General features: G+C 37.6%; 1 protein-coding gene across 2 annotated transcripts in view; it reads right to left on the bottom strand.

The window, feature by feature from the left end:
• The window catches only part of AQR (aquarius intron-binding spliceosomal factor), a 121,117-nt gene extending 94,583 nt beyond the window's left edge, over positions 1–26,534 (bottom strand). The window contains exons 1-8 of one of the 2 annotated variants that reach the window (XM_003418728.4): positions 26,249–26,534; positions 23,748–23,804; positions 21,332–21,372; positions 14,746–14,781; positions 9,917–10,037; positions 7,730–7,870; positions 6,253–6,321; positions 5,111–5,211 (exon numbers count right to left, since the gene is read on the bottom strand). In XM_003418728.4, the coding sequence (XP_003418776.2) occupies positions 5,111–5,211; positions 6,253–6,321; positions 7,730–7,870; positions 9,917–10,037; positions 14,746–14,781; positions 21,332–21,372; positions 23,748–23,804; positions 26,249–26,323 (641 nt within the window). In that variant the 5' untranslated portion in view covers positions 26,324–26,534. Of the gene's footprint in view, positions 1–5,110; positions 5,212–6,252; positions 6,322–7,729; positions 7,871–9,916; positions 10,038–14,716; positions 14,782–21,331; positions 21,373–23,747; positions 23,805–26,248 lie in introns of those variants that run through there. The other variant, XM_064292219.1, reaches the window with a different exon arrangement.
• Between the last annotated feature and the right edge of the window lie 1,466 nt (positions 26,535–28,000).

Below are 28,000 nucleotides of genomic sequence, written 5' to 3'. Positions count from 1 at the left end.
TCCTCTCTCTTGTACATCATCCTTTTCTCTCTTTCTTCTGGATCAGTCCCATCAGCATGCAAGTATACTGTTAAATCTCCAAATAAAAGTAAAACAAATCTTAATTTCCTCTCCAATCACTACTTTTCTCTTTCCTTTTCAGGAAAACTCTTTGAAAGAGCTGTCTTTAATCACTGTCTCCAATTTCTCTCCCCACGTTATCTCCTAAACTCATACCAGTCAGGCTTTTGTGCCCACCACTTCACTGAGACAGCTCCTGTTGAGGCCATCACTGATTTCCCTGTCGCTAAATCTAAAAGACAGCTTCTCCTTAAGTTGCCTCTACAGTCCTATTGTAAAAACTGCAAAGACTCAACCAGATCTTCAGTCATCTTACTTGACCTATGAGCATATCTGAAGGTCAATCATCCTCTCCTTAAAATACTTTCTTCTCCTGGCGTCCAGGAACTATAAGTCTCCACGTTTTCACTCTACCTCTGTGGCTGCTCCTCCACAGTCTCCTTTGTTGGTTCTTCTTCCCAACTTACTAACACTGGAGTGCCCCTCCCCGCCAGGGCTCAGTCCTTGAACAATGTGGAAGGCAGAATAATAATGCTCCTCCAAAGATGTCCATGTCATAAACCTCATAACCTGTGAATATTATATTACATGGCAAAGGGGAAAGAAGTTTTCTAATTAGCTGCCCGTAAAATAGGGAACTTAACCTGGATTATCAGGGGGCCCAATGTAATCACAGGGTTCTAAAAACTGAAACTGGGAGGTGGAAGAGAAATGTAAAAGACTTGACTGGCCACTGCTGAACGAAGATGTAAGGGAACCATAAGTGAAGGAATGTGAGTAGCCTCCAGAAGCTAGAAAGGGCAAGGAAAACGGACTCTTCCCTAGACCCTCCAGAAAGAAACGTGACCCTGCTGACACCTTGATTTTAGCCCAGTGACACCCACATGAGATTTCTGAACTACAGAATTGTAAGAAAATAAATGTGTGCTGTAGGCCACTAAATTTGTGGTAATTGTTACACAGCAACAGGAAATTACTACGACATCATCTTTTTTCTATCTACATTTCCTTCTTTGGTGGTATGACAATGACTCCCAAAATTTGTTTGTTTATATATTTATATATAGATATACACAGATATAGATATATAGACACAGGGGCACTGGTGGTACAGTGGCTAAAGTGACTGACTGCTAAGCAAAAGGTCAGTGGTTCAAAGCCAACAGCAGCTCTGCGGGAGAAAGATGTGGCAGTCTGCTTCCACAGAGATTACAGCCTTGTAAACCCTAAGGGGTCACTATGAGTTGGAATCAACTCAAAGGCAGCAGGTACATATATACCAAAAACAAACCCACTGCCATCAAGTTAATTTCGATGGCTGCTAACCAAAAGGTCTACAGTTTGAATCCATCTGCCACTCCATGGGAGAAAGTTGTGGAACCCACCAGGCGCTCTGCGGGAGAAAGATGTGGGAGTCTGCTTCCTTAGAGATTATAGCCTTGGAAATCCTATGATGCAGTTCTACTCTGTCCTATACTGTCAGATACAGATACACACACACACACACACACACACACGCATGACATATAAAGCATACAAATATAACCCACTAAAAACCCACTGCTGTCCAGTCAATTCCGACTCATAGCAACCCTATAGCATAGAGTAGAACTGCCCCAGAGAGTTTCCAATACAGGATATATCATCACCTAATGTTGTTGCTGTTGTGTGCCATCGAGTCAATTCCAGCTCATAGTGACCACAAAGGACAGAGTAGAATTGCCCCACAGGGTTGCCAAGGCTGTAATCTTTATGGAAGCAGACTGCCACATCTTTCTCTGATGAAACGGCTGGTGGGTTCAAACCTTCAACCTTTCAGTTAACAGCTGAACTTAACCACTGTGCCACCAGGGCTCCTTCAAAGGTATATAATACATATATAATATATATGACACATACAAACATATGTATGTCCCAGACTTCTCTCCCCAGAACTTTGAAACCATCCATTATCTCCTCTGAAATGTCTAATAAGCACCTAAAACCTAACATATCCAAAATTAAGCTCCTGAGCATTGCCCCAAATCTCTATCTTCTATAGTTTCCCCCATGTGAGGATATGACGATTCCATTTTTCCACTTGCTCAAGGTGAATACCTGAAGTCATCCTTGAGTCTTCTTTCTCTCATATTCTACACCTAATCCAAGAGTGAATCCTATCAAAACATACTCACAACCTGACTATGTTTCACCCCCTCTGCTATTACCACTATCCACTATTTCCCTGGCCTGGTGCCATTTCTTCTCAATCTTCTTGCCTCCACCCATGTCAATCTTTTTTTTCCTTTAATTTATTTATATTGCACTTTAAAATCAAACCAAACTCATTGCCATCAAGTGGATGCTGACTCATAGTGACCCTATAGAACAGGGTAGAACTGCCCCATAGGGTTTCCAAGGAGCACCTGGTGGACTTGAACTGCCGACCTTTTGGTTAGCAGACGTGGCTCTTAACCACTATGCCACAGCGTTTCCTATTGCATGTTAGAGAGCAAACAAGTTTCTCGTCGAACAATTAATACACATATTGCTTTTTGACACTGGTTGCTAACCCCACAACATGTCAACACTCTCCCCTTCTTAAACTTGGATCTCCCACTACCAGCTTTTCTGTCATCTCCTGCCTTCTCTGTCTTGGCCCTGGGCTGGTGTGCCCATTTAGTCTCGTTTTTGTTTTATGGGCCTATCTAATCTTTGGTGGAAGGTTGAACCTCAGGAGTGACTTCATTACTGAGCTATAAGAATGTCCAGAGGCCATGCTCTTGAGGTTTTTCCAGTATCTGTCAGACCAGTAAGTCTGGTCTTTTTTGTGTGTGTGTGTGAGTTAGAATTTCGTTCTACGTTTCTCTCCAGCTCTGTCCGGGACCCTCTACTGTGATTCCTGTCAGGGCAGTCAGTGGGTAGCCAGACACCATCTCGTTGTGCTGGACTCAGTCTGGTGGAGGCTGTGGTAGTTGTGGTCCATTAGTCCTTTGGACTAATCTTCCCCTTGTGTCTTTGGTTTTCTTCTTTCTCCCTTGCTCGAGACAGGGTAAGACCAGGGGAGAGTTTTAGATGGCCGCTCACAAGCTTTTAAGACCCCAAACACTACTCACCAAAGGAGAAAGTAGAACATTTTCTTTATAAAACTATGTTATGCCAACTGAGCTGGATGTTGCCCAAGACCATGGTCCCCAGAGCCCTCAGCCCAGTGATTTGGTCCCTCAGGGAGTTTGGAGGTACCTATGGAGCTTTCACGACCTTGCCTTGGACAAGCTGGGCTGGCTTCCCCAGTACTGTGTACTGTCTTGCCCTTCACCAAAGTTACCACTTACCTATTGGTTATTAATGTTTTTTCCGCCCACCTCTCCCCTCCCTCGTAGCCATCAACAACTGTTTCTTTTTTTGTGTAAACCTGTTCGTAGGTTCTTATAGTAGTGGTCTCATATTTGTCCTTTTGTGAATGACTTATTTCCCTCAGCATAATGCCCCCCAGATTCATCCATGTTGTGAGATGCTTCACAGATTCATCATTGTTCTTTATCATTGTGTAGTATTTCACTGTGTGTATGTAGCACAGTTTGTTTATCCATTCATCTGTTGATGGGCATCTAGGTTGTTTCCATCTTTTGCTGTCGTGAACAATGCTTCAGTGAACAGGGGTGTGCATATGTCTATTCATGTGATGGCTCTTCTTTCTCTAGGATACATTCCTACAAGTGAGATTGCTGGATCATGTGCTATTTCTATTTCTAGCTTTCTAAGGAAGCACCATTTCATTTTCTAAAATGGCTGTACCATTTTGTATTCCCATCAGCAGCACATAGAGTTCCAATCTCCCCACGGCCTCTCCAACATTTGTTATTTTTGGGTTTTTTTGATTCCTGCCAGTAATGCCAGGGTGAGATGGTATCTCATTGTAGTTCTGATTTGCATTTCTCTAACGGCTAATGATCGTGAAAATTTCCTCACATATCTGCACCCTTGTCAATCTTTAGTCTATTCTCAGCAGAGCAGCTACAGTGATCCTGTTAATATAATCATATCACTGCTCTGCACAAAAACTCTTCAGCAGCTTCCCACCTCACTCAGAGTAAGAGCAAACTCCTTTCAATGGTCTAAAAACCTAACCTAGTGCCGCTGAGTTGATTCCAACTCAATGGTCTACACAGCACAAATACCACCAATTTCTTTGTTACCTCTCTAGCCTCATCTCCTTTGCTTACTCTGCTCCAGCTATGTTAACCTCCTTGTTTTCCTTGAGCACCATAATGCTCCTTCCTGAAAGCCTATGCACTTGCTGCTCTCTCAATCGGGAATGTGCTTCCCTCAGAAATCCACGTGACTAACTCACTTCTTTCAGGTCTTCTCTCAAATATTCACAATGCAGGGAGGGCTTCTCGTTCTTTCCACTTGAAAAACCACAAACATCACCCCCTACACTACCCTACATGCACATATACCCTTACTTGCTCCTTTAGTCCCTATACCTGATTTATTTTTCTCCTTAGCACTTTTACCATCTAATATACTAAATAATTCTCCTGTTTATTGCTGTCTCTCCAACTAGAATGCAAGCTCTACAACAGCAGGAATTACTTCCGGTCTTGTTCTCTACTATATCCCCAGTGCCTAGAACAGTACCTAGCAAAATAATACAAACTCAATATTTGCTTAATGAGTGAATAAATTATGGTTGGAGTGTGTCAGAGTCATTGTTAAGAGTAAGGGAGAAAAACAAAGAAAAATTGGATTGCTAGCCTGAAGATTATGGAGAATATTGAGAACTATCTGTGAGGGACAGACCAAAATAGGCAGGGAGAAGAACAGTTGACAACTATGTATACACTTATCACTGGCACAGAAAGAAGGGAAAGAAGAAAAGCATGGTGGTGTTGTGCCTTTTCCTTTAGAACTCTGTGGAAAGTACTCCTATGACTGTTTTAAGTAAAAGCACTTATTAACATTTATTTGGGCTCAACACTATAGAATGAAACAAACCAGTCAGCATCTTCTAGAACCTACAATCCAGCACAATAAACTGATGTGGAATGAAGCTTTGCCAACATACTGTTCTCTTGCTTCTGGATCCATCTTTTCATCATTCTTTTTAATCAAGTTCCAGAATTTTCTTAGCTTAGGTGTCTTTTTTAATTCTAATTCCAATCGTGCCTGAAAGACAGATATATTAAATCACTACTAACCTCGAATTTTATAAGGATAAAAGTTAGATCAACTATTAGCTAGTTTTCTAATATATTGATATGATATACAGTAATGTAATAAAACCTGAGAGCAACGTGATAAACTAGAAAACTAATAACTATATTATGAAAAATTTCTCAATTTTAATACTTCTTAATAGAAAAAAAAAGAAACTCTTCTAGTCAAGACTCTAAGTTCAATAATCAATTAAATATCTTTTTTATTTCTAACATAAAGGATTTAAGCCTAAAAAAAATGAGCATTAAAGCTTAGGAACATAAGCATTTAAGCCTGAAAAATATGTCTGAAACAATGAACATAGAACAGCCATCACAAGCGAACAACAAAGAAATGCCCACATTACCATATTCTCTCTCATGGCACGCACCACTTGTTAACTTAGTATTAATTACTTACACATACCTTATGTTTTCACCCCCACCAATTGGTACCTACAAATGTGCCTGCATATCTGGGTGTGTATAAAAACACCCATGTGCAGGAAATGGAATTCTGAATAAAGTATTACATGGAAATTTGATATTTTTAACTTTACTCCCCAAGAGCTGTTAATCTGGCTTTGATACATGAACATAAAAATCAATAAATAAGGATTTAATGAAAAATGAAGCTGTTGATATTAAACGTGATCCAGACCTTCTCCTACAGCTGTATGTACAAGCAAATCAACGTAAATCTGCATTTAGTCTCATCCAAAGACGTACATAAGGATAATAATACTTTGCTAAATTAACCCCCATTTCTCAATAAGCTCAACATATATATTTTATTTTACAATACCGTCATCAGGTGAAGCATATATTAGCCTGCAGATAAAAACTTTAAAACTGTAAAAATTACAACTACGATAAATTAATAAAAATTTTCTAAGCAGGAAAGAGGAATTTTAGCTACCACTTTTACATCCCTATTTAAAGTAAAGAATCTAAACACACATGGTCCACTTATGACATATATACACACACATTTCTGAAATTAGATACTTACAGGTTGCAAACCCATCCACATTGGAAGAGAGATAAGCTGCTGTACTTGACTCCGGATCAAGTCTACTTCCTGTTTAAGACATTAAAAAAATAAAAAAAACAAGTTTATAAATGTACCAACGTTTCCACTTAAGTCGCTACATAAGGCACACACTGCCTGTTTAAGTCCTGCATGGAGAACACGACATCGATAGTTTCAAATCACTTATTTTAATATTAAGAAATTCAATACTAAAAAAATTAAAAAGGCAGCATTTCAATAATAAATTAGTTTTTAAGTTGGCTAAGACTGTAGAAAATTTCAAGTACTAGAATCACTATGGGTATGACCTAAGGAGGCCTGGTGGCGTGATGGTTAAGCACTTGCCTGCTAACCAAAAGGCTGGTGGTTTGAATCCACCCAGCAGCTCTGTAGGAGAAAAGACCTGGCGGTCAGCTCCTAGAAAGATCACAGCCTAAGAAACCCATGGGGCAGTTCTACTCTCTCACACTGGGTCACCATGAGTCAGAACTGACTCGACCGCGCCTAACAACAACGACAAAGCTGGCTAAACCTGGCACCAAACTACTAATTAAATTCTGTTATTTGTTGAATTTCTGATAAGGAATCATGTCTATTTATTTATATTTGTTCTGTTTATTTTAATAAATGTTTAAAAGGTAATAGTGGGCACTGGGTTTTTGGGGGTTTTAGTGGCCTCCAGTGTCTAAATTATTGGAAGCATCATAATTTTTTTTTTAAATGAAACTTCCTGTGAGGCAGTACATAGAGGAAACAGGAAATAACAATCCATCCAGCTGATACTGATAATTCACCTTCAGTCTTCTTGATAAAAAAGAATTCAATGCTTTTACTGCATGGGTCTAAGCGTACTATCAATTCAGAAGCACTTCATACAAATATGTATACACCTTTAGATAACCACAGCAGGGGAGTATAAATGAAATATGAATTATTGCAAATGTCTACTGTTTTAGAAGATAATCTTGTGAAGGATGAAAATGTATCAGTACACAACACATTTTCCAAAGATCACCTGCAAATGGTCTTCATCAGTCAACTCAAGATACAACTCTCCTGCTGACTTGCCAGCCTGACCATTAAGCACAAATAAAAAGGAATGAAACTACATCTTCGTGTGCAGCTTGTAGCACGTATCTCACTACTCGACCCTTATAATAACCAGACTCTTTGCTGCTTCTCCTTTTTGTGCTCTACCTTTGGACATGTCAGTTCTCACTATCGTTTTGCTTCAAGTCTGGATAGAGAAAAGGAGAGATCAAGTCCAAATCCATTAAAAAGCGAGCAGGTCTTATCAAATAGTTTTACTGGGAATGGGCTAAAATCATGCTTTTAGCATTATCCTCATTCCCCATTACCATGGACAAAGAGTTGGCTACAGAGGTAATCTTATCTAAACTCAACCTAGACGATGAAGAAAACTTGAAAATTCCCTGAAAAGACAAGGTACAATTACCAAACTATTGAAGCAATGATCCAGAAAAAGCAACAAGACCGTCTGTTCATGAAGTGAAAATTCCCCATCAGTTTCTGCTAATGCCGCTTTCAAGATGCACTTAAAAAAGAATGGGAAGTGGTCCGGCTTCTTCTTAAAAGTCTGAAAACAGAGAGAATAAAACTTATTTTTGAATTAACTTGCTCACCTACTTTTCCCCCTTAAAGAAACACTGGTAGGGTTTTAGTAGTCTATTCACAAAACCAAATAATTACAAAAAGATTATTTGTATATGTATAAAAAAAGCATTAAAGTTTTATTTATAATGAATGGTAATAAGTCAAATGTAGGTTTCTGGCAGGAATATGAAAGAGTTGCAGAAACCTTCAGCAAATAAAATAATTTTAATTTCTTTAGTTTTTCTTCTGTAGATTATACACATATTTAACTGAGGCTTTATTTCTTATAAGGATTTGAAATGTTTTAATTCTTCTGACTTAAAAGAAATAACACTCTTTAGCAAAAATTGTAATTTTCCCACTCTAATTAACCTCAAAAAAAGCCTCTCCTGTTTTATATTAGCTGTTAACTCTTAACGTGTAAATAGTGTAAGTATATTTAAGCCACTCTTTAACTTTTTTTTTTTTTAACCTACCTTTCCTTCTAGTTATTGGCACATCTCTCTTCCTTCTGATATGTGCTCCAAATGTATGGTCTAACCTACCACTACTTTTCTACCATTCACTTCTCTGAAACAAGCTTCCACCCATACCACTCCCCTGAAGCTGTATGACTATCAAGTCCAAAGGACCCTTACAAACTTTTCACTGTGCTGAAATCCCTTATCCTTTGTTTGCTACTTAAAAGGCAGTGCTCCTGGAGTTCTGTCCTCATTCTTCTTTTTCCCTGGCCATTATTTCAACTACCATATACTGATTCCAAACACACATCTTCAGTTCAGATTCTCTCCTTAGCCCTAGGTCATTAGAGTCCTCTGTCTACCACATAATTTCATCTAGATATTCCAAAGGCAATCTAAACTTATTATGTTCAAAATTCAATTCAACAACTCTAATCTCCAAAGCATTCCTCTAGCCTCTATGACCTATCTTAGTAAATGGCACCATCATTTACTCTATTTAGATGCCCAAGCCTGGAAGGTTATTGAAAATAACACCCTTTCTTAACTTCAAATTAATTATCAAATCCAATCAATTCCACTTTGTAAATCTGTGTTTCCTCTTCTCTTAATCTTTACTGTTTCCCTATTTCAAGCCCTAATCACGAAAATGTTTTTTTTATAACATGCAAAACTGATCAGGTCATTCTCTGACTCAAAAATTTCTCCCTCTCTCCTCCATTACCTTGAAGCATCTTTGAGAAATGCCTAGAATCTCTCAGTAAAACACAGGACCCACAGTTTGGTTTGGGCTCTAATTTGCCCTGAAATGACAGTCACTTAATGAATATTTGAGAGAACAGACCATAGTTTTACCTTAAAGAATTCAACACCTTCTCACTTTGGAGGCCATACCCTTAAAATAGATAAAAAGTACCCATGCCTAGTCTTCATTTAAAAAAGTGTGACTGGCAGGGAAGGAACTCTGTTTATGAGCTGACCATTTTATGGCGGCCAAAGAAAAGCAAGATTTTGGACTTCCACTGACCAAGCCTCTGTTGTACCAACACAAAGAAAAAACATCAGTTCCTTAAAAATTTCAAGAAAGGAGAAGATACCCCAAATCAGGGACAAAGAAACAATGGAAATCATAAACATCTGTCTTGACTTTGGAAACAACACTTTATTCAACTAAAACTACAAATGTATATGCTCTGTAGTAAAACAAGATATTATTATTTCATTTGAGTACTACCTGTTTGCAATTATTAATGTAAATTTTACTTTGTCAGTTCCTGATGTACAAGTAAAACTTTATAACCCGTGCTATTCTTAGTTTCAAGCACAAAGCAAAAAATAACTCCACATGCATAATTTTTCAATTCATAGCAAGTTAGTTTAAAGACAGCATTGAAATCAAAAGAAAACTGATATTATTGTCTTTCCTATATCCATTCTCTCCTCAACATTTATTATTGGGTAAAGTGCTACTCTAAAAGCGTTATTTGTTGTCAGCAAAAAGTTCTGCTACTTTGTAATGGCTCGAGTGGGCACAGCATGACAGCTATGAAGTAATGTAAATCTGTTACCTCCCACGCAGGGACATTTTCTCTGAACTTCTCATTCACCATACAGCAGATTGACATTAAATAGGCCTTGCTGGACACCTCGGGAGAGTAATTCATCCAGAGGTAATTTTCAAGATACTGGCTGTGAAGAGTGAAAAGGCACAGAATATTTCATCAGTTACCACCACCCACTGCAATGTGTCACTCACTTGGAAATGTAATTATTCAAAACTTTCTGAAAACATTTTGAAAGCTGATATTTATTATTTGAGAATGCTTCACAAATTTACCTGTAATCTTACTACAAACTAAAATGCAGAAGATGTGGCTTTATAAAATAAGAGTTTTATACTCTCAACTAGGAAGACACCAAAGGTCACTGACATACATGATTATCACGACCACACCATGGGATATTTCCGTACCTAAGGCTCTTCAAGAAGTGAAAAAACAAAAATACCTGATAAAGAATAATAGCTCTAAATAAAATGAAATGATGGGTACTTTCAGAGATAAATGTATCTGAGACATTAACACCAGCTCATATCAAAACCAAAAGACTTCTAGAAACTAAGAGACTCAATCAAAAAGAAGCTTTTAATACTTAATTTACAAGGTATTCGACATAAATGAGTTTTCAAGATATTAGCATTTTCACTTCAAGGTGCCAAAACTCTAATTTTAAGACTTCAGTGAAAACACCCCTAAACAAATTTAAGTATTTCTGATTTCCGAAACATATCCTAGCCATTTCTTACGATTCAGGATAGTTATAAACATCAATAACTGTACTTGGCTGTATAATAATCTCGTGTGCTAACAGAAAAAGCAAGCCCTTTTTTCCTACTCTAAATTACCCCACATGCATAATCTTTCAATCACACACACACACACACAAACCGTTAAGCATTTTAGAATCTGCTATAGTGCTATAGTTTTTCTACTTCCTCTTATGGTCCAAGGGCCTGCTCTCACTGGTGTTTCCTGGGTCTAAATCTGACAATCCTTCTTGCAATTTAAAGCAACCTAGGGTCTATCTCTGACAATCCTTCTTGCAATTTAAAGCAACCTAGAAAACTAGATAAATAAGATTCTGCCCAAAATGATGGTCAAAATGCTCTAAGTGACACTAGAGTACTCCTTCATAAATAAAATGCATGAAGCTTCACTTCATTCTTCCCTTAAGAATCTAAATTCCTTCTTCCTGAGTTAGGTATCTTAGAAATTCTGTCAGCAAGTTTGGTAGTGTTAATCTATCTTTGCCTGAAATTGGATTATTTCATAACAGTTTAGCTAGGTACAGAATTCTAGTTTAATAGGGATTTTTTAAATCTCTGTACTAGTCTCATTCTATTTTCTATTATTGTAATTGAAAAGTGTAAAATCAATTTGTCCTTCCTTCTTTCAAGTAATCTTTTCTCTCTAGCACATTTTAAGATCTTCAATCTGTCTTTAATGTTCTGGGAGTTGCTCTGTTCAGATTTTCTCTAATTCCTGAATCTAAATGGTTCATGTGCTTCATCAATTCTTGACCATCATCTTCCCTAAAGTGCCTCTGCTGTACTCTTTCTCTGCCTCTTCTGGAACTCCTACTGGACCTGCTCGTTTTAGCCACCATATTCATTAACCCCTTCTATTTCTCATCTCTATTTCTCTTTGCTATCTAGTTAATTTCCTCATATCTATCTTCCAGTTCACCAATTCTCTCTTTAGCTGTGTATAATCTACTATTTAACTCTGAAATTTTTTTATTTTTAATGAATTTTGATTTCCATGCTTTTCGAATTTGTCCTTCTTTATTACTTTTATCTTGCTCACATATTTCCTCTTTTATGCCATAATAATTTTAAACATGATTTGACAGTATGTCAATTATTTAATATCTGAACTTCTTGTGACAGATCTAATTCTGTTTGTTGTTTTTTCAACCAATTCTTGCTTATAGTGGATTATTGCCCTCATGTGCTTTATAATTTGGAAGTGCGAATTCACCTTCAGCAGAGTTTTATCTATAATTATTTGCAGTGTAGTTGGAATACATAGCGTTCCAGAATACTTCTATATTTGTTTCTGCCGGATGCTCCAGGCTTGCCACAATTTTTTTTTTGTGTGTGCTTTAAGTTTACAATTGAAGTCAGTTTCTTATACAAAAACATACACATCGTTATGTGACCCTAGTTGATCTCCCTATAATGTGACAGCACACTCCTCCTCTCCACCCTGTATTTCCCATGTGCATTCAACCAGCCCCTGTCCCCCTCTGACTTCTCATCTTGCCTCCCGACAGGAGCTACCAACTTAGTCTCATGTGTCTACTTGAGCTAAGAAGCACACTCCTCACCAGTATCATTTTGTATCATTTTATATAGTCCAGTCTAATCTTTGTCTGAAGAGCTGGCTTCGGGAATGGTTTTAGTTTGAGGCTAACAGAGAGTCCAGGGCCCATGTCTTCTGGGGCCCCTCCAGCCTCAGTCAGACCATTAAATCTGGTCCACTAGAATTTGAGTTCTGCATCCCACTTTTCTCCTGCTCCATCAGGGACTTCTCTGTTGTGTTCCCTGTCAGGGCAGTCACTGGTGGTACCCAGGGACCGTCTAGTTCTTCTGGTCTCAGGCTGATGGAGTCTCTGGTTTTTGTGGCCCTTTCTGTCTCTTGGGCTCATATTTTCCTTGTGTCTTTGGTGTTCTTCATTCTCCTTTGCTCCAGGTGGGTTGGGACCAATTGATGCAGCTTAGATGGCTGCTTACTAGCTTTTAAGACCCCAGATGCCACTCACCAAAGAGGGATGCCGAACACTTTCTTAATAAACTTTGTTATGCCAATTGACCTAGATGTCCCCCGAAACCATGGTCTCCCGAACCCCACCCCTGCTACTCTGTCCCTCGAAGTGTTTGGTTGTCTTCAGGATACTTCTTAGCTTTTGGTTTAGTCTAGTTGTGCTGACTTTCCCTGTACTGTGTGTTGTACTTCCCTTCATCTAAAATAATTCTTGTCTACTATCTAGTTAGTGAATACCCTCTCCCTCTCTTCCCACGCTCATAACCATCAAAGAATGTTTTGTTCTGTTGCCACAATTTTTAATAGTAATGTCTTATCTTGGTATTATCTGACTACACAGTGAAGCTCCAAATCTATTCTTACCATTTTTCTGTTGAGGAAACCGAAGGAGTAAAATTTAATGACTTGCTCAAGAGGATAGTTACGATTCTAATTCCAAACTATATCTCTTTCCTCCAAATTCAAGCATTTATTTAATAACTCCCTGACCTTTTTCAGGTAACTGTAGCAAATGTAATTTAGATAACACAACACCTCCCTCTAATGATTTTCATCAGCAGAAACCCTCTTTGTTCTCAGATTGCTCTCCTATACCCAACCACCTTCTCTTTGTCATCTCACTTTCCATCTAGCCATAGACCATCAATTATCTCTACTACAAACTTTAGACTAGTTATATCTGGAGGCTGACACAGAGAAAATGGCATTCCCAGGCAGAAATCACATAAAAGTTCCTGAAAAGTAAAAATACATTTTTTCAGTTATTAAAGTCTTTCTCTGTCATTGATGCCTTCCATCTGTTCTGTTGCTTTCTCCTTCCCTTCTACAGTTCTTCTGGTTTCTGATATTTGCCAAGACTTTGAACTTTAGCTCAATTTTTTATCAGTATCCTCTTGATTCTTATCTCTCTTCTTCAAAGAAGGCACGATATAGTAGAAAGTACCTATTTGTTTAGGGGCCAGATAGGTCCAATTTCTAGCCTTAGTTTTCTCCTCTCTAAAATAAGGGAACACATCTTGGGATATTTTGAGTATTAAGTGAGATTGTGTATTTAAGGTATATAACACAGTTCTTTGGACACAGTAGACATTCAACTTACTGGTTACTTCGTAACTATGAACTTTAATTTCCCCTTTTGTAGAAGGGATACAACCACCTACTTCATGCCATTTTTGTTAAGTTTAAATAAGTGTTATGTAGGGAGTAACAGTCAGTATAGAGGCTCTGGCTTTGATGAAGACCAGATCTCAAGACAGTGTGGAAAAGCTGAAAAATCATGTACTAGCCTCATTCCATTATCTTTTCTATTATTATAATTGAAAAGTGTACAATCAATTTGTCCTTCCTCTTTGAGTAATCTGCCTTTTGGGCATCAGACATAGGTATCCAAGATCTGCCAATTACTTAACTGTATTGTCTTGAGCAAATTACTTCCTCTCTCTGATCTCAGCTTCTTCTTCCACTAAATGGAGAGGATAATACTCTTCAGGGTTGCTGTGAGTGCTCTGTATGTAAAATGCCTAACAATGTGTCTAGCACAAAGCAAGTCTTCAATAAACAGTAAATGCTGCTATCATCCACAACAGCCCTGGCTTGTATTTTCAGTTTACTGGACTTACCTAGCTTCATGATTGAAAAATAGCATATATATACTCTTCTGTTTCAGATATCTGTGTTATCAGTGACTAGGTCAGAATAAGGCTACATGGGTAATCTCCAACTGACAATTTAGCTTAGCAGGGAAAAAAATATATATATAGGTAAAGATTTCACTCCAATTTAATGCCACTGATCACTAGAGGATTCAAGTAAGAGTTTATAAATTGCTCTGCATGTGGTACTTTAACCACTGAGAAGCAACTTCAAATATAAGTTATACTGAAAACAAGGCGTTATCTTTGAAAACGAAGGATATCATACACATGTTCCAAAATAAGCAAATCACAAAAATATTAATCTTTACAAATTTAGCATTTTTTCTTAACTACTCTCAAAATGATTCAGAAAATATAGCTAAAAGTTAAATTACGTTGTCATCCTTACCTTCATCAAGGAAAAGGCTTTGAACTCACCTAAATTCCAGAAGCATTATCTTTCTGATGGCAAATCTAAAAATGTAAAAATAACAAAATTATTTTAATAGCTATTTCAGTTACTAATGCAAATGTATTTTGAAATCTTTTCTTTTAATATTAATTCACATATGAGACTAAGTATATTTTATTATCCACTGAAAATAAGCTAATTTTGCTTTTAATTTTTTTATGTTTCTATTTTGTTTCAGGGTGGTTTATTTTGTTTTTAAAGTTGTCCAAGAATATTTACATAAGTGAAATCATATCCTACCCATGTAACAAACACAATCAGCGCCATTACCTACTGAGAAAGTGAGCACATCGATTAATAAGCCAAAATAATTTAAATCAAAACACAAGTGTTCATCAATATTCATAATACAAGATCACAACTGTCAAAACCTAGCCTATTTCAACTTCTTAAGCACTGGCCAACATTTTTTCATTTAATATTCAAATGAAACATTCTGCTAAAGAGTCACGCTCTTCTAAAAACACCCAGGACATGCGTAATCTATATTGCAAATGTGAGAATCAGAACTTTTACATGGCTCTTAGTCTCAATATTGAACCGAAAATATGACAAAATTGTAAAGGGAATATAAGATATTCCACTTTATTATACTGTCTCCTTTAGTAGAAGTACTTTTACAAGAATGAACGATGCTATAGTCATGGGGTATCGCTCCAAAGGCAGGTTCAAATGTCCACTAATTTAGTTTTATCATTTTGAATATTTAAATGAAGTAGCCAGACCAGAACGTGGCCACTAGATAATGGTCTCCAGCTTTGAAAATTAAACACGTAGGCATTATAAATTTATAATACCCCAGGAAACCATTATCCTGTCAAAATTCTATTCCACTGATTTCTGATCTCTTAAATAGTTTCACGGAGAAAGCAATGTTACAAAACTTTAGTGATAATGAAATGAAGGTTTTTACTGTGCAAAAGCACAAAGATAGAACACTCCCAAGGTACTGGCCTCTACAGTCAGCCAGGCCACCGAGTGGATATGACATCTTCAGTGACACGCCCTTTTATCTCCAGCTGTAGACATTTCATTTTAATTGCATGTTAACAACATTCACTCAATGTCCACTGTGTCCAGAATCGTTTAAAGCATCTTAAAACAAGCTTCTTTTTCCTAATACAGCACTACACTCCACAGGCTGCTAAGACAAAGGATGCATGGTTATTGGAAGCTGCTAGAATTTGTTTTGTTTCAATTCCTCAAATAAATCCAAAATACAGTGAAGCCTGTGAGAGCCAGAACTCGATAGGACTGCCTTGTTTTTCCAGATACCGCAAGTTTTCCACCTCTGACAGGGTGCGATCTTACCACTTTTCTATCACTTGTTTTACAGGAAAATATTTGAGTTTTCTATCTCTAACACATTTCCACCTTAAATAGGTTGTAGCTTTTGCAGTTTTACTGTATTATTTCGACATGTAATAAAGTTTCAAAAATTGAGGTATCGTACATTCTTTTTTTGTATTCAGTCTCTTGTGTACTGTCAGACAATTTGCAAGGCTGAGCAAAGTTTTTGTGACTAAAGAAATTATGGAAAAAAGGAATGAGTACTTTACCAGCAAAGCAATTCACAATGACAATAATTTCTCACCTAGGCTATTTCTGAACACTTTTTACTTTCCTCTTTTTGTGTTAAGGTTTTTTTCTAGTGGTATAAAGGAGAACTGCCTTTCAAAATTTACCTTCTCCACAAAGCTTGACCTCTCATCTTTGTTACCTTTTACAATACCTAGTATTCCCTGTTTAAAACAACAATAAAAAAAACAGGCCCTCAATAAATAACTGAAACAAAAATTAGATTAACATTAATTATTATAGCATTAATAAAAGAACAGTACCTTAGGAAATGAAGACTTTTAAACAATACTTAAATTCCATATGCTTTCATATAGATAATTAATTTTCAGACACTGGTTCAATGTAGTTAACAGTTTTTCCAATTCCTGAGATTATATGAGAGTCTGTTATAGAAATTTTTACTAAATATGATTAATATCTTTTTTAAAAAGCTCTATTAGTCACAAAAAGGACTGCATAATGAAGGAGAGAAAACCTTGGCTCCTGAAAAAAAAGAACAGGATTCTAGTCTTGACTTGGTGTTAACCTGGCACAGGCTTTTCAACATTCTGGGACTAGGCTTCCTCACATAAAATAAAGAGGCAGACTGGTCAACTCTTTCTGGATGATTGGATAAGCGCAAAAATAAGTCAAGATAAAGGAACAACACTCTGAAAAACACTCAATGTCTCTTCTAACAATCTTGGTGGCATTCATTCATTACATTTGGAGTTTTATGCTTCTGCCAATGAACTCTGAGACAGGTACAGTGAATAGCTTAGCTAAAGGTATACATATAAAGATGAATGGTCTAGGGACTAGAAATCATGACAGAAGAACTTAAAGGTAAGTATAAAATCTATAAGTGATAATAAAGAAGACAAAAATATTTTGAAGGATTTCTGGATGGCTTTTTTTTTAATTACCAATTGCTCAGTGCTTGCTTTGTGCCAGATACTGTGCCAAGGACTTAATACGTATTTCACAAAACCTCTGGAAGTTCAATAATTTATGTCCAATAAGCTGCATCTATTAACTGCATCATTAAACTTGACAAGAAAAAAAGAGGGGGCATGCAAAGTGGAGTTCTACTGCTGCCATGATTGGCCCCCGCTTCTTCTCCTGAGATACGGTTATGTGAAAAACATAAGGTCTGGAGCTGGGGCTGCCTCCTTGTACCCACGTTAAAAAAAAAAAACACAAAACCCGTTGCCATGAAATAATTCCAACTATAGCGACCCTACAAGACAGAGCAGAACTGCCCCATATGGCTTCTAAGGCACACCTGGTGGATTCGAACTGCTGACCTTTTGGTTAGCAGCCATAGCTCTTAACCACTACACCACCAGGGTTTCCTGCAACCACATGGGAGAAGCAAAAAAAAATTTGCTGAGAAGTTGACAAAGGCCTGACAAACTTTTAAACTACTTCCAAATGCATTGTTAACAAAAACAACTAACAATAGTAAACAAAGGAAGCCAGCCACAAAAGAGTACATACTGGGTGATTCCATTTGAAGTTCAAAAACAAGCAAAACTATAGGACAGTGTCCATGTTTGCATATTTACATATATATGAAAACATTAAAGAAAAAAGGCAAGCAGGGACTTCTGGAATGCTGGCAGTGTTCTACTGTTTTTTTTTTTAACCTGGGTGGTGGATTCAGAGGTGTTTGCCTTATAATAATTCAAAAGGCGACACATTTCTGTTTTAAGTCCTTTTCTGAGTTATAAAAAACCCAGCGCCGCAATCCTTTTATTTCTCAGTTATATTTCAAAATAAAAGGATTAAAGCATTTTGAATAAAAATAAACACACTTTGGCAAAAGTAAACTGCTCTGTAAGAGCATCACTCTTCTCTTTTAGGCATAAAAACCACTTGGGTGAATCCATAACAGGAGATAACAATCATACCAAAATGTGCAGGCTAAGAGGTTCCTAGAGGGCAATGGACCCTGTCCTATTTAAGAATAAAGTATTGGATAAGAGCCAGAAAACCAGTCCCTGGGTGGCACAAACAGTTAAGCACTCGACTACTAGCTGAAAGGTTGGCGGTTCGAACCCACCCAAAGGAGCAGTAGATTCGAACTGCTGACCTTTTGGTTAGCAGATGAGCTCTAAACCAATGCACCACAGTGCTCTGACACACAGTAAGCACCCAACAATTATTATTTTTTACTATTTTAAAATCAAAACTGAGATTAAAATATTTAAGACAAGCTTGTCAAATCTGATAATGGCAAGGACAGCAAATATGAATCAATTATAAAACATGCTACATGTTACATGGGTGACTGGGCAACATAATCTTCTAAGACTTGGACTAATTTTGAGATCCTAGAAGTGATCATTTATACCAGAAGAATATTAAGAACTGATTACTATATTCCCTGAAATGCCTCTGGAGAATCAGGGCTGAGGTGCAAAAAAGTATAATGTTACCAATACCTTAACGTATACTATTAAGACTGCCTTATGGTTATATACTTCCTATTTTGAGAGTCTTGAAATGAGTTAATAAATCTTACATCAAGCCATTCACCAATACCAAAGATGCCAGAAGCAGATAACTCTGCAAAACAGCTTCTTTACCCACTAGTCTAAAAAAAATGTAAATGACATTTTTAAGTACACACCACATTTTGTGTGTTATAGACGTGCATTAACCTTTGAGATTTGGGAGCAGATTGCAATCAGTTCACTTTTAAGTATTCAAAAATGTGTAAGGATGAGAAAATGGCTAAGAGTGCTGTGATAAATCTTGGTAAGCTGCCCGATGATGTTTAGTTTTTTCAGCAGTTGCAAATAATGTAACCAAGTCTACATCGTTTTAAAAACACTGGCAACTTTAAGTTATTTTGTAATAAAAATTGTTTTTGAGAAAGAAATCTTAATAGCAAAGGTTTAAATGGAAAAAACATAAAATAAGCAATTACAATCCTCTGGGATAAAAGCCTTCTGAAAAGAGGCAGAGAAATAGTTCTGAAGATTCCTGGTGATTTTCAGATTAATACATCCTTAAGGAGCCCTGGTGGTAGGGTGGTTAAGCACTCAACTGCTAATCCCAAGGTCTGGGGTTTGAACCCACCGGCAGCTCTGCCTCGCATTTATCTGCTCGCTCATCTTTAGTTTTATCTCCTCAGGGAATTTCATCAGCACCCACCCTCAGACCAACTAGTCATATGTTCTATACCTGCTCAGATGTTATCTCTTCCGAGAGGACTTGCCTGATCATCGTATCTAAAACAGTGGCCTTTGTTGCCATCCCCTAATCATACTTTATTTAAATTCACAGCACTTAGTCCCCCTCTTACATCATATCTCTGTTTTTTGTCTGCCTCCCCCCAACAGAATATAAGCTCTATGAGGGTAGGGACTTTATCTGCTGTGATCACTGTTGCACCGTTAGCATCTACATGGTGGCTGATGGAGCCCAGTCCTCTTTTCTGAGTGCTATATCCAGATACCCAACTACTTAATTACTTAGCTTTCAACATATCCCAAAGTGAACTAATGATCTACCCCAATTCCACCCAGCAACAATAGCAAAAATCGGTAATGGCACAACTGATCATCCAATCAGGGAGCCATCACCCAGAAACTTAAGCCAGAAACTTTGGGGTCATCCTTAACTCCTCCGATTTCCTAATCTACCACATTCATCCATCGAGTCTCCTCACTTCTACCTCTCTCAAACCTGGCAGCTCCTCTCCATCTCAACTCTCCACACTAGTTCAAGCCACCATCATCCTGAACCTGATCACTACAATACTTGCTCAACTAAATTCCTGCCTCTTGTCATCCTCCAAACTCTCTTTTTAAAATACTACCATCATGCTTATAACAATTCACTGGCTTAATACTACTCTTCAAATAAAGAACAAAATCCTCAACATGGCCTTTGGCCCAACCTACCTTTACAGGCTTATGAATTAATCATTAAAACAAAACAAAATAAATAACTAGTCTCCCATATTGACACTGCCATTGACTTGCCTTCACAATATTTAACAGGAGAATCTAACGCAGAAAAATTATCAAATCTGAGATTTGACAGTCTGTAACAATCATAACATAAATGTTTCTATTTCACATTAAAACATTTAGTCATTTACAAGAAGGCAGGAGGGGACAGGAAAGCTGGTAATAGGGAACCCAAGGGTGAGAAGGAGAGAGTGTTGACATGTCGTGGGCTCGGCAACCCATGTCACAAAGCAATATATGTACTAACTGTTTAACGAGAAGCTAGTGTGTTCTGTAAACCTTCATCTAAAGTACAATGAAAAAAAAAGTAGTCATTTAGCCTATAAAATATTCACTTGATATACGTGTCTACAGGTGAAGATACGAAAAGATGTTCAAGATACATTGTAAAATTAAAAAAAAAAAAGCATGATGCAGTATGGTATGTGTAGTATAAACCCTCTGGTGTTTTAAAAAAACAGAGGAAGGAGAGGAAGAGGAGGGTGGTGAGGAACAGACATATACCTAGCTAAACCAATCGGGATTAAGGAAAACTTAATCCCTTCTGTCTTTTTGTTCAAAACGAAGTTTTATTATTTATTTGATTTTATGACTTCATATACATTTTATATGTCATATATAAAATGTTTTATTATTTTATATTTCGTTCCTTGTTATTATGCATATCTTACTTTTATATTTTTTAAAACAATCTTTTAAAAAAGATTTACCAGGAAATTGTAAGAATATTAGCACTGGCTAAATTGAAATAAGCATTCCCTTCAAAACCCAAAATATCCTATAGGATTTAATTCCTTTAGTCTGAGCCAATAATCAGAAGGCAAAGAAATAACTTCTGACTCTTCAGCACCTAGATATAAACTTTTTCTAGCCACCATCTCCTGATAACCAACTGAAAAAAAAAAGAAGAAAAAAGCATTCCAAGTTATAAACACATTAAGTTTAGAAGTTCATACAAATTCCATTTTGGTCCAGCCCTAATCTCAACATAAGACAAATGTGTTCCTACCTTGATTTGACAATTTCTTTTTCATATATATCTTCAATGACCTGTTACCAAAAATATAAAAATACTTAATATCTCTAACAAATTTTTTTAGACCCTAAATTTATAGTTTTTAATACCTGAGATTACAGAAAATATTCTGGTTTAAGAAAGCTATCAAAAATTACTGCTACTGAAACAATACCAAAGACTTATATATACATATAGTCAAAAAAAAAAAAAAACCAAACCCAGTACCGTTGTTGTCGATTCCGACTCATAGCGACCCTACGCGACAGAGTAGAACTGCCCCATAGGGTTTCCAAGGAGTGCCTGGTGGATTCGAACTGCCGACCCTTTGGTTTGCAGCCGTAGCACTTAACCACTACGCCACCAGGGTTTTCATATATACATACATATATATATATATATATATAAAACCCCATGACAGTGCTCAAAATGTTAATAGAAAACAAGAGCAGAAAATGATAAAATACATATCTACATAAAAACAGAATCTTAAAAATCATTAAAATGATATGTTTATAACAGTTTTAAAGAAAATAAAAAATTCACAAGATCAGAGTATTTTTAAAAACTTAATTTTAAAGTGTATAGCTGTCATCAGACTCTACCTGAAAGTCACAGTAACGTGCTTTGAAAAGCAAGACAGACAGTAAAATTAAAGTATGAAGACATAATAGAAGAAAATACTAGTCATTACATCCTGTTATCCGAATGGATATGATAAAGCCACAGAACTTCCACTCATTTGAGTTAAGACAGGCAGGATGGTGTAATACTTAAGAATTCAGGTTCTGGAGTTGGAAACCTGGTTCAAACCATCCACTTCCAGTGCTGCTGGCTAGAAACTTCGGACAAATGCCTGATCTCTCAAAGGCTCAGTTTCCCAATCCACAAAATGGATCTAATAATACACACTAACCCACATGCATAACACGATACATCTAAAGAATTTAGTACAAGGCCTAACACATAATAAGCCTTCAAAATAGTATCAGCAGTAGAAGTAATAGTAGTACTAGTGATAATAAAAACCAAACCCATTGCTGTTGAGTCGATTTTGACTCATAGCAACACGACAGGACCGAGTAGAACTGTCCCATAGCATTTCCGGGGAGTGGGTGGTGGATTCGAACTCCTGACCTTTTGGTTATCAGCCTAGCTCTTAACCACTGTGCCACCAGGGTAGTAATTTAAAAAGTCTACTGTAAAATTATGAAGTGCTTTAACACATCATATTATTATTTTATGGTATAGAGTAATATCTTTTAACTGCTCAAAGTGTATTTCTCAAATAAATGTGGGTGGTAGCAGGAGAAGACAAGGCAAGCAAGTCTAATTCAATCTAGATAAAATTTTCTGTCATTGCTTTTCTTTTTATCAAAAATTAAACTAAATAATAAAATGAAGGGCAAAACTAAAACCCATTGATGTCGAGCCTTTCTGACTCATAGTGACCCTACAGGACAGGGTAGAACTGCCCCATGGGGTTTCCAAGGCTATAATCTTTATGCAAGCAGACTGCTACATCTTTCTCTTGTGAAGTGCTTGGTGGGTTCAAACTGCTGCCCTTTCAGTTAGTGGCCAAGTGCTTAACCACTCTGCTATCAGCACTCCTTAATGAAGGGCATGGTTCTCTTTAAATACCAACCCATAATAAGGTTCTTCTCAACAGTCATACATAGCTTCATCTAGAATTATCACTAGTAGTACCACTAAAATCATCTGGATATGAGTTTAATCTGTAAAAACCTCACCCTGATTAGGTTTAATTCAATCTGATAGTGCCATTGGGCTGTTTTGTTATTCATGAAAAATGATCCAACAAACATAAACAGCATATAATAAGACAGAGTAACCCTGCTGATAATTGAGAATAATGTATACCATGTTCATGAATATTCTCTTAATGAATAATAAAATGGGATTAACTGGCAAAAGGAAAATAAATGAAATATTCAAGCTTAAATATTGGAAGAACTTTTCGGTTAAGAATCTCACTTTTACCAAAGGTGCCAAAAGCATCACAAATCAATTCAAATGAACTGTCAAAAACTTGTATCAAAATTTCTGTATATTTATAAAGACTTTCATACATGGTCAATTTTAACAATGATAAAGTATAATAAAAGATAAAGTATAATAATAAGACTCTATTAGAGAAAAACGGTTAAATAAATTATATACACGTCTGTTTAAAAAGCTGAAAGGAAATACAACAAAATGATAGTAGAGATTATCTCCAGGGGGTAATTTTTATTTTCTAACATGAATTACTATTAGTTTGATAATCAGAAAGCTGTATTTTTAACTTTTTTAAAAAAATTATGAAAAGCTTTTTTACATTAACCCTTAAAAAAAAAGATAAAAAAGGCATACCTGTTCAAAAAGTATGTTGCAAGCAAAAAATACTTACTTTTATATCAAAAGGTGATTTTTTCTTGATGTGAGGAGCCCAGTATTTACATGCCAACTGCAAAGTAAAGAGTATAAACCATAAATCGTAGATCCATACCACTGAAGAGCTGGAAGACCAAGACCATTTAGTGACAAGCTGTTTCTAAAGTCACGCTACTGGCGTTGAAGACAGACCAATTCTTCCTTCTGGGGGTATGGAAGGGGCATGCAAGCTATTTAGCTCCTTGGCCCCAACCAACTAAATGCCAATGGTACTTTGCACTCCCCCCCTCCCCTCCACACACAATGTGATAAAAACAAAATATATTTTTCCAAACACTCCTAGGAAAGCAGTATGGCCTGGTTAATAATAACAAAGTCAAATATCCTCAGCCTCATGCTAGGGAAACCAAGGTCCAGAAGATTAAGTAAACTACCCAAGATTATAGGTAACAGTTGAGCCAGTATTAAAAACCAGACCCAGAATCTTCATGAATGTTGATGTGTAAAACAACGAACCTTTAAATGATTAGTGTACACACCCTCAAACATACATAAAACCCCCCCAAAAACTGTAGTCTATCAACTGGTTACTACAAAGAATACAGGAGTTAGTATGTTATATTTCATCAGATTAGGTTTTACCTGGAAATTGTGAATGTTAAATACATATACACAATATCACCAGATGCTTAGACAGACTGTACAATACTTAAGAAACAACATGGCTTTGTTGATTTTTTTTTTTTAACTAAATCATCTCTTAAAAAATAGAAAACCGGCAAGTACAAAGATTCATTAGTATATTTATGAAAAGGTGAATCTTCATAGTATCTGGCACACTAGAGGCATTCAAATAATATTTGATGCATGGATGGATGGATAAACCAAAAAAACTAAACCCACTGCCGATTCCAACTCATAGCGACCCTACAGGACAGAGTAGAACTGTCTCATAGGGTTTCCAAGTCTATAAATTTTTATGGAAGCAGACTGCCATGTCTTTTTCCTTCGGAGCAGCTAGTGAGTTCGAACCACCAATCTTTCCTTTTGCAGCCAAGCACTTAACCACTGTGCCACCAGGGATCTTTGGATGGAGGAATGAATTAATGAAGTAAAGAAAAAATGTTACCTTTTCTGTGAGGTTTTTCTCAACCTTACTTGGTGGTAATAATCACTTTTCCATTCTCTTCATTTTGTAAATAACTATTATAGACATCTTTCCGTATTATAATTATTTAATTGCTTATCTATCTTTGCTGCCCACTGAATTGGAACATGTAAGAGGTGGGACCAATGTCTTGTTTGCTTCTATAGCTCAGCATCTAACACAGTAAACACACTTAAATAGCCTCCCAAGAGTTAGGACAGTTGACACTGAGAAAAAGTTTCTCAAAAATATTATAGTAATTGACCACTTCTATCACACCTTCCCAAATTGCCAATCACTCTCCAACCCAAGAGAAAATCCTCGCCCCGCCCTCCATTTTTCTGTGGTGTCTGCCCCCTATAAGCATCACACAAACTCAGTCATCTTCTCCTTACATCATACCCTTAACTGAACTGAGTCTGATGTGTTGTCATGGATTCAAGGACTTCCAAATAAATATGTAGGTTCTGTCTTATGATCCAAACCACTTACTGTATATCGCCATTTGGCTGATGATCTGGTAAACATTTATTAAGGACCTACCATGTCCTCTTTTTTCTCCTTGAGTTTCTTCTTCTCCTTGGAGTCTAACCTCTCAAATATCGTTTAACCTGTGACCTCTCAAACATCTCTATCTCTAGGAATACACTGCCTTCCTTCACACTCCCTAGTCTCATGTAGAGCAGAAACTCTTTCCATTCCTCACTTAGTACAGCTATGACAGCACAGATTTTCCAACTAAACTTTACTGAAGACAAAAGGGAAAGATACAGCAGCATAAAAAGCCATCTGTCAGCTTGTCTTACTGTGGTGCCTTACCTGTTGCTACGATGCTGGAAGCTATGCCCAACGCAATGCAGTAAACAGGTTCCAAATAAATGTTTTCAGGCGGCAAAATTAGTCTGTTCACAGAGTAATCTATTTGCAGTAGGTGTCTTGTCAGATTCTTGTCACTTCCCTCAAAAACCTAGGTTACTCGACCGTCAGAAAAATGCCTGTTCTTCCCTCAAGAGACAGTCCAGGATCACCTTAGTCTTTATGCCAATTCCAGGTAGACTGGGGTGTTCCTTCTCTGAACGCCCTGCTCCTGCGACCAACTCCAGCAGAGCCAGTCTCACACAATAGTTCTATTTTCCTGTGCCTGTCTTCCTTAGGCAGTTAATTCCTTAAAAGCAGGGTGGTTTCTTTCACCACGGTATCCCCAGCATCTACCACAGTGGCCGATGCTCAGAAAAGACTTAAGTCAATGAAACCATGAGCAAATACCTCCTGGGTGCTCTCAGTTTCGAGAAGAACGCCAGTCTTACCCCCAGACCTCGGGGACTCGCCCCTTCATCCCCTCACATACAATAAACTCGCCCAGAACTCACCTGGGTCACGAACTCCGCGTTAATTTGGGACACGGTAGGAGCCACGATTTTCTTGGGCTGCGCAGGGGTCGCCATGGCAGCACACGCCCTCCGTTCTGGTGAAAACGAAAGAACCGCTCCGGGCAGCGGTGAGCCCCGTGTACGTCCCCTAAGCGGCGTCAGCAGCTGCTTCACCAGCGTTGCAGGACCCCGTCTGCCCGAATACTCCCCGCTCTCAGGATGGCACAGGGAATTGGGACAACAGCCCCTGAGCTCCCCCGGAAGAGGAACGGAACGAGGCCGGAAGCCCTGCAGACCTCGAGTCTGAGCTAGAGGGACAGTGACTTCGACCTCCCCCGCTCCCGCCCCCTAATGGGCAGAAGAGAGAGAACACCCAGGCGGCCGGATTGAGGTTGCAGGGGGTAAGGACCACCTTGGTGTCTACTCTCTTCTGCCCAACCAAGGGGTGGGTTGCTCCTTATTAGTGAGTGGGTGGAATTGAGGTTTTATTCAACCCTAATGAGAGCTGTAGTGGAAAAAACATAGACTGGGCATCTGGGGGCTTGCATCTTATAGCTCTGTGGAGGCATAAATTGACATACAATAAACTGCAAATATTTAGAGTGAAATCTGATACGTTTTGACATATACATACATCCATGAAACCATTATCACAGTCAAGATAATGAACATATCCACCCCCCCTAAAAGTTTCCTCATACCCCTTTGCAATCCTCCCTTTCACCACTCCCACGAACCCATCCCTGGGCAACCACTAATCTGCTTTCTGTCCTTATGGATGTATAGATTCGTTTCCTTCTTAGAAAATTATATATAAATGAAATTATACAGTAAGAACCTTTTTTTTCCCCTGGCTTCTTTCACTCAACGTAATGATTTTGACATTCATCCATGTTATGTGTATCCATAATTTGTTCTTTTTTTAATTCTGCGTAGTATTCCGTTGTGTGGGTATACCACATTTGTTAATCCATTCATCCGTTGATGGAGATTTGAGTTGTTTCCAGTATGGGGCAGCTATAAACAAAGATTTTACGAGCATTTGTGTTTAAGTCTTTATGTGGACATATATTTCCTTTTCTCTTAAGTAAACACCTAGGAGTGGAATGGCTGGGTCATATGGTAGGTGTATGTTTAACTTTTTGAGAAACTGCCTGTTTACCAAAGTGGTTTTATTTTACATTCACACCAGTAACATATGAGAGCTCTAGTTCCTGCTCATTCTCACCAACACTTAGTGTGATCAGTCTTTCATTTAAGCCGTTTTAATAGATGTGTGATATATCTCATTGTGGCTTTAATTTGCATTTCCCTAATAACTAATGTCACCTGCAAGTAAAATTTTGCTGAAGATAATACAAAAACGGTTGCAGCAGTACGACAACAAGGGCCTGCTAGAAATTCAAGCCCGATTCAGAAGAGCATGTGGAACGAGGGATATCATTGCTGATGTTAGATGGATCTTGGCTGAAAGCAGAGAATACCAGAAAGATGTTTACCTGTCTTTTATTGACTGTGCAAAGACATTCAACTGTGTGGATCATAACAAATTAATAGATAACATTGCGAAGAATAGGAATTCCAGAAAACTTAATTACACTCACGAGGAACGTGAGCATAGACCAAAAGGCAGTTGTTGGAGCAGAACAAGGGGGTACTACATGGTTTAAAATCAGAAAAGGTGGGCACCGGGGTTGTATCCTTTCACCATACATACTTAACCTGTATGCTGAACAAATAATCCGAGAAGCT

Source organism: Loxodonta africana, chromosome 10, assembly GCF_030014295.1.
Source record: "Loxodonta africana isolate mLoxAfr1 chromosome 10, mLoxAfr1.hap2, whole genome shotgun sequence".
Lineage (NCBI taxonomy): Eukaryota > Metazoa > Chordata > Mammalia > Proboscidea > Elephantidae > Loxodonta > Loxodonta africana.
This window is presented reverse-complemented; position numbering and strand designations above follow the sequence as displayed.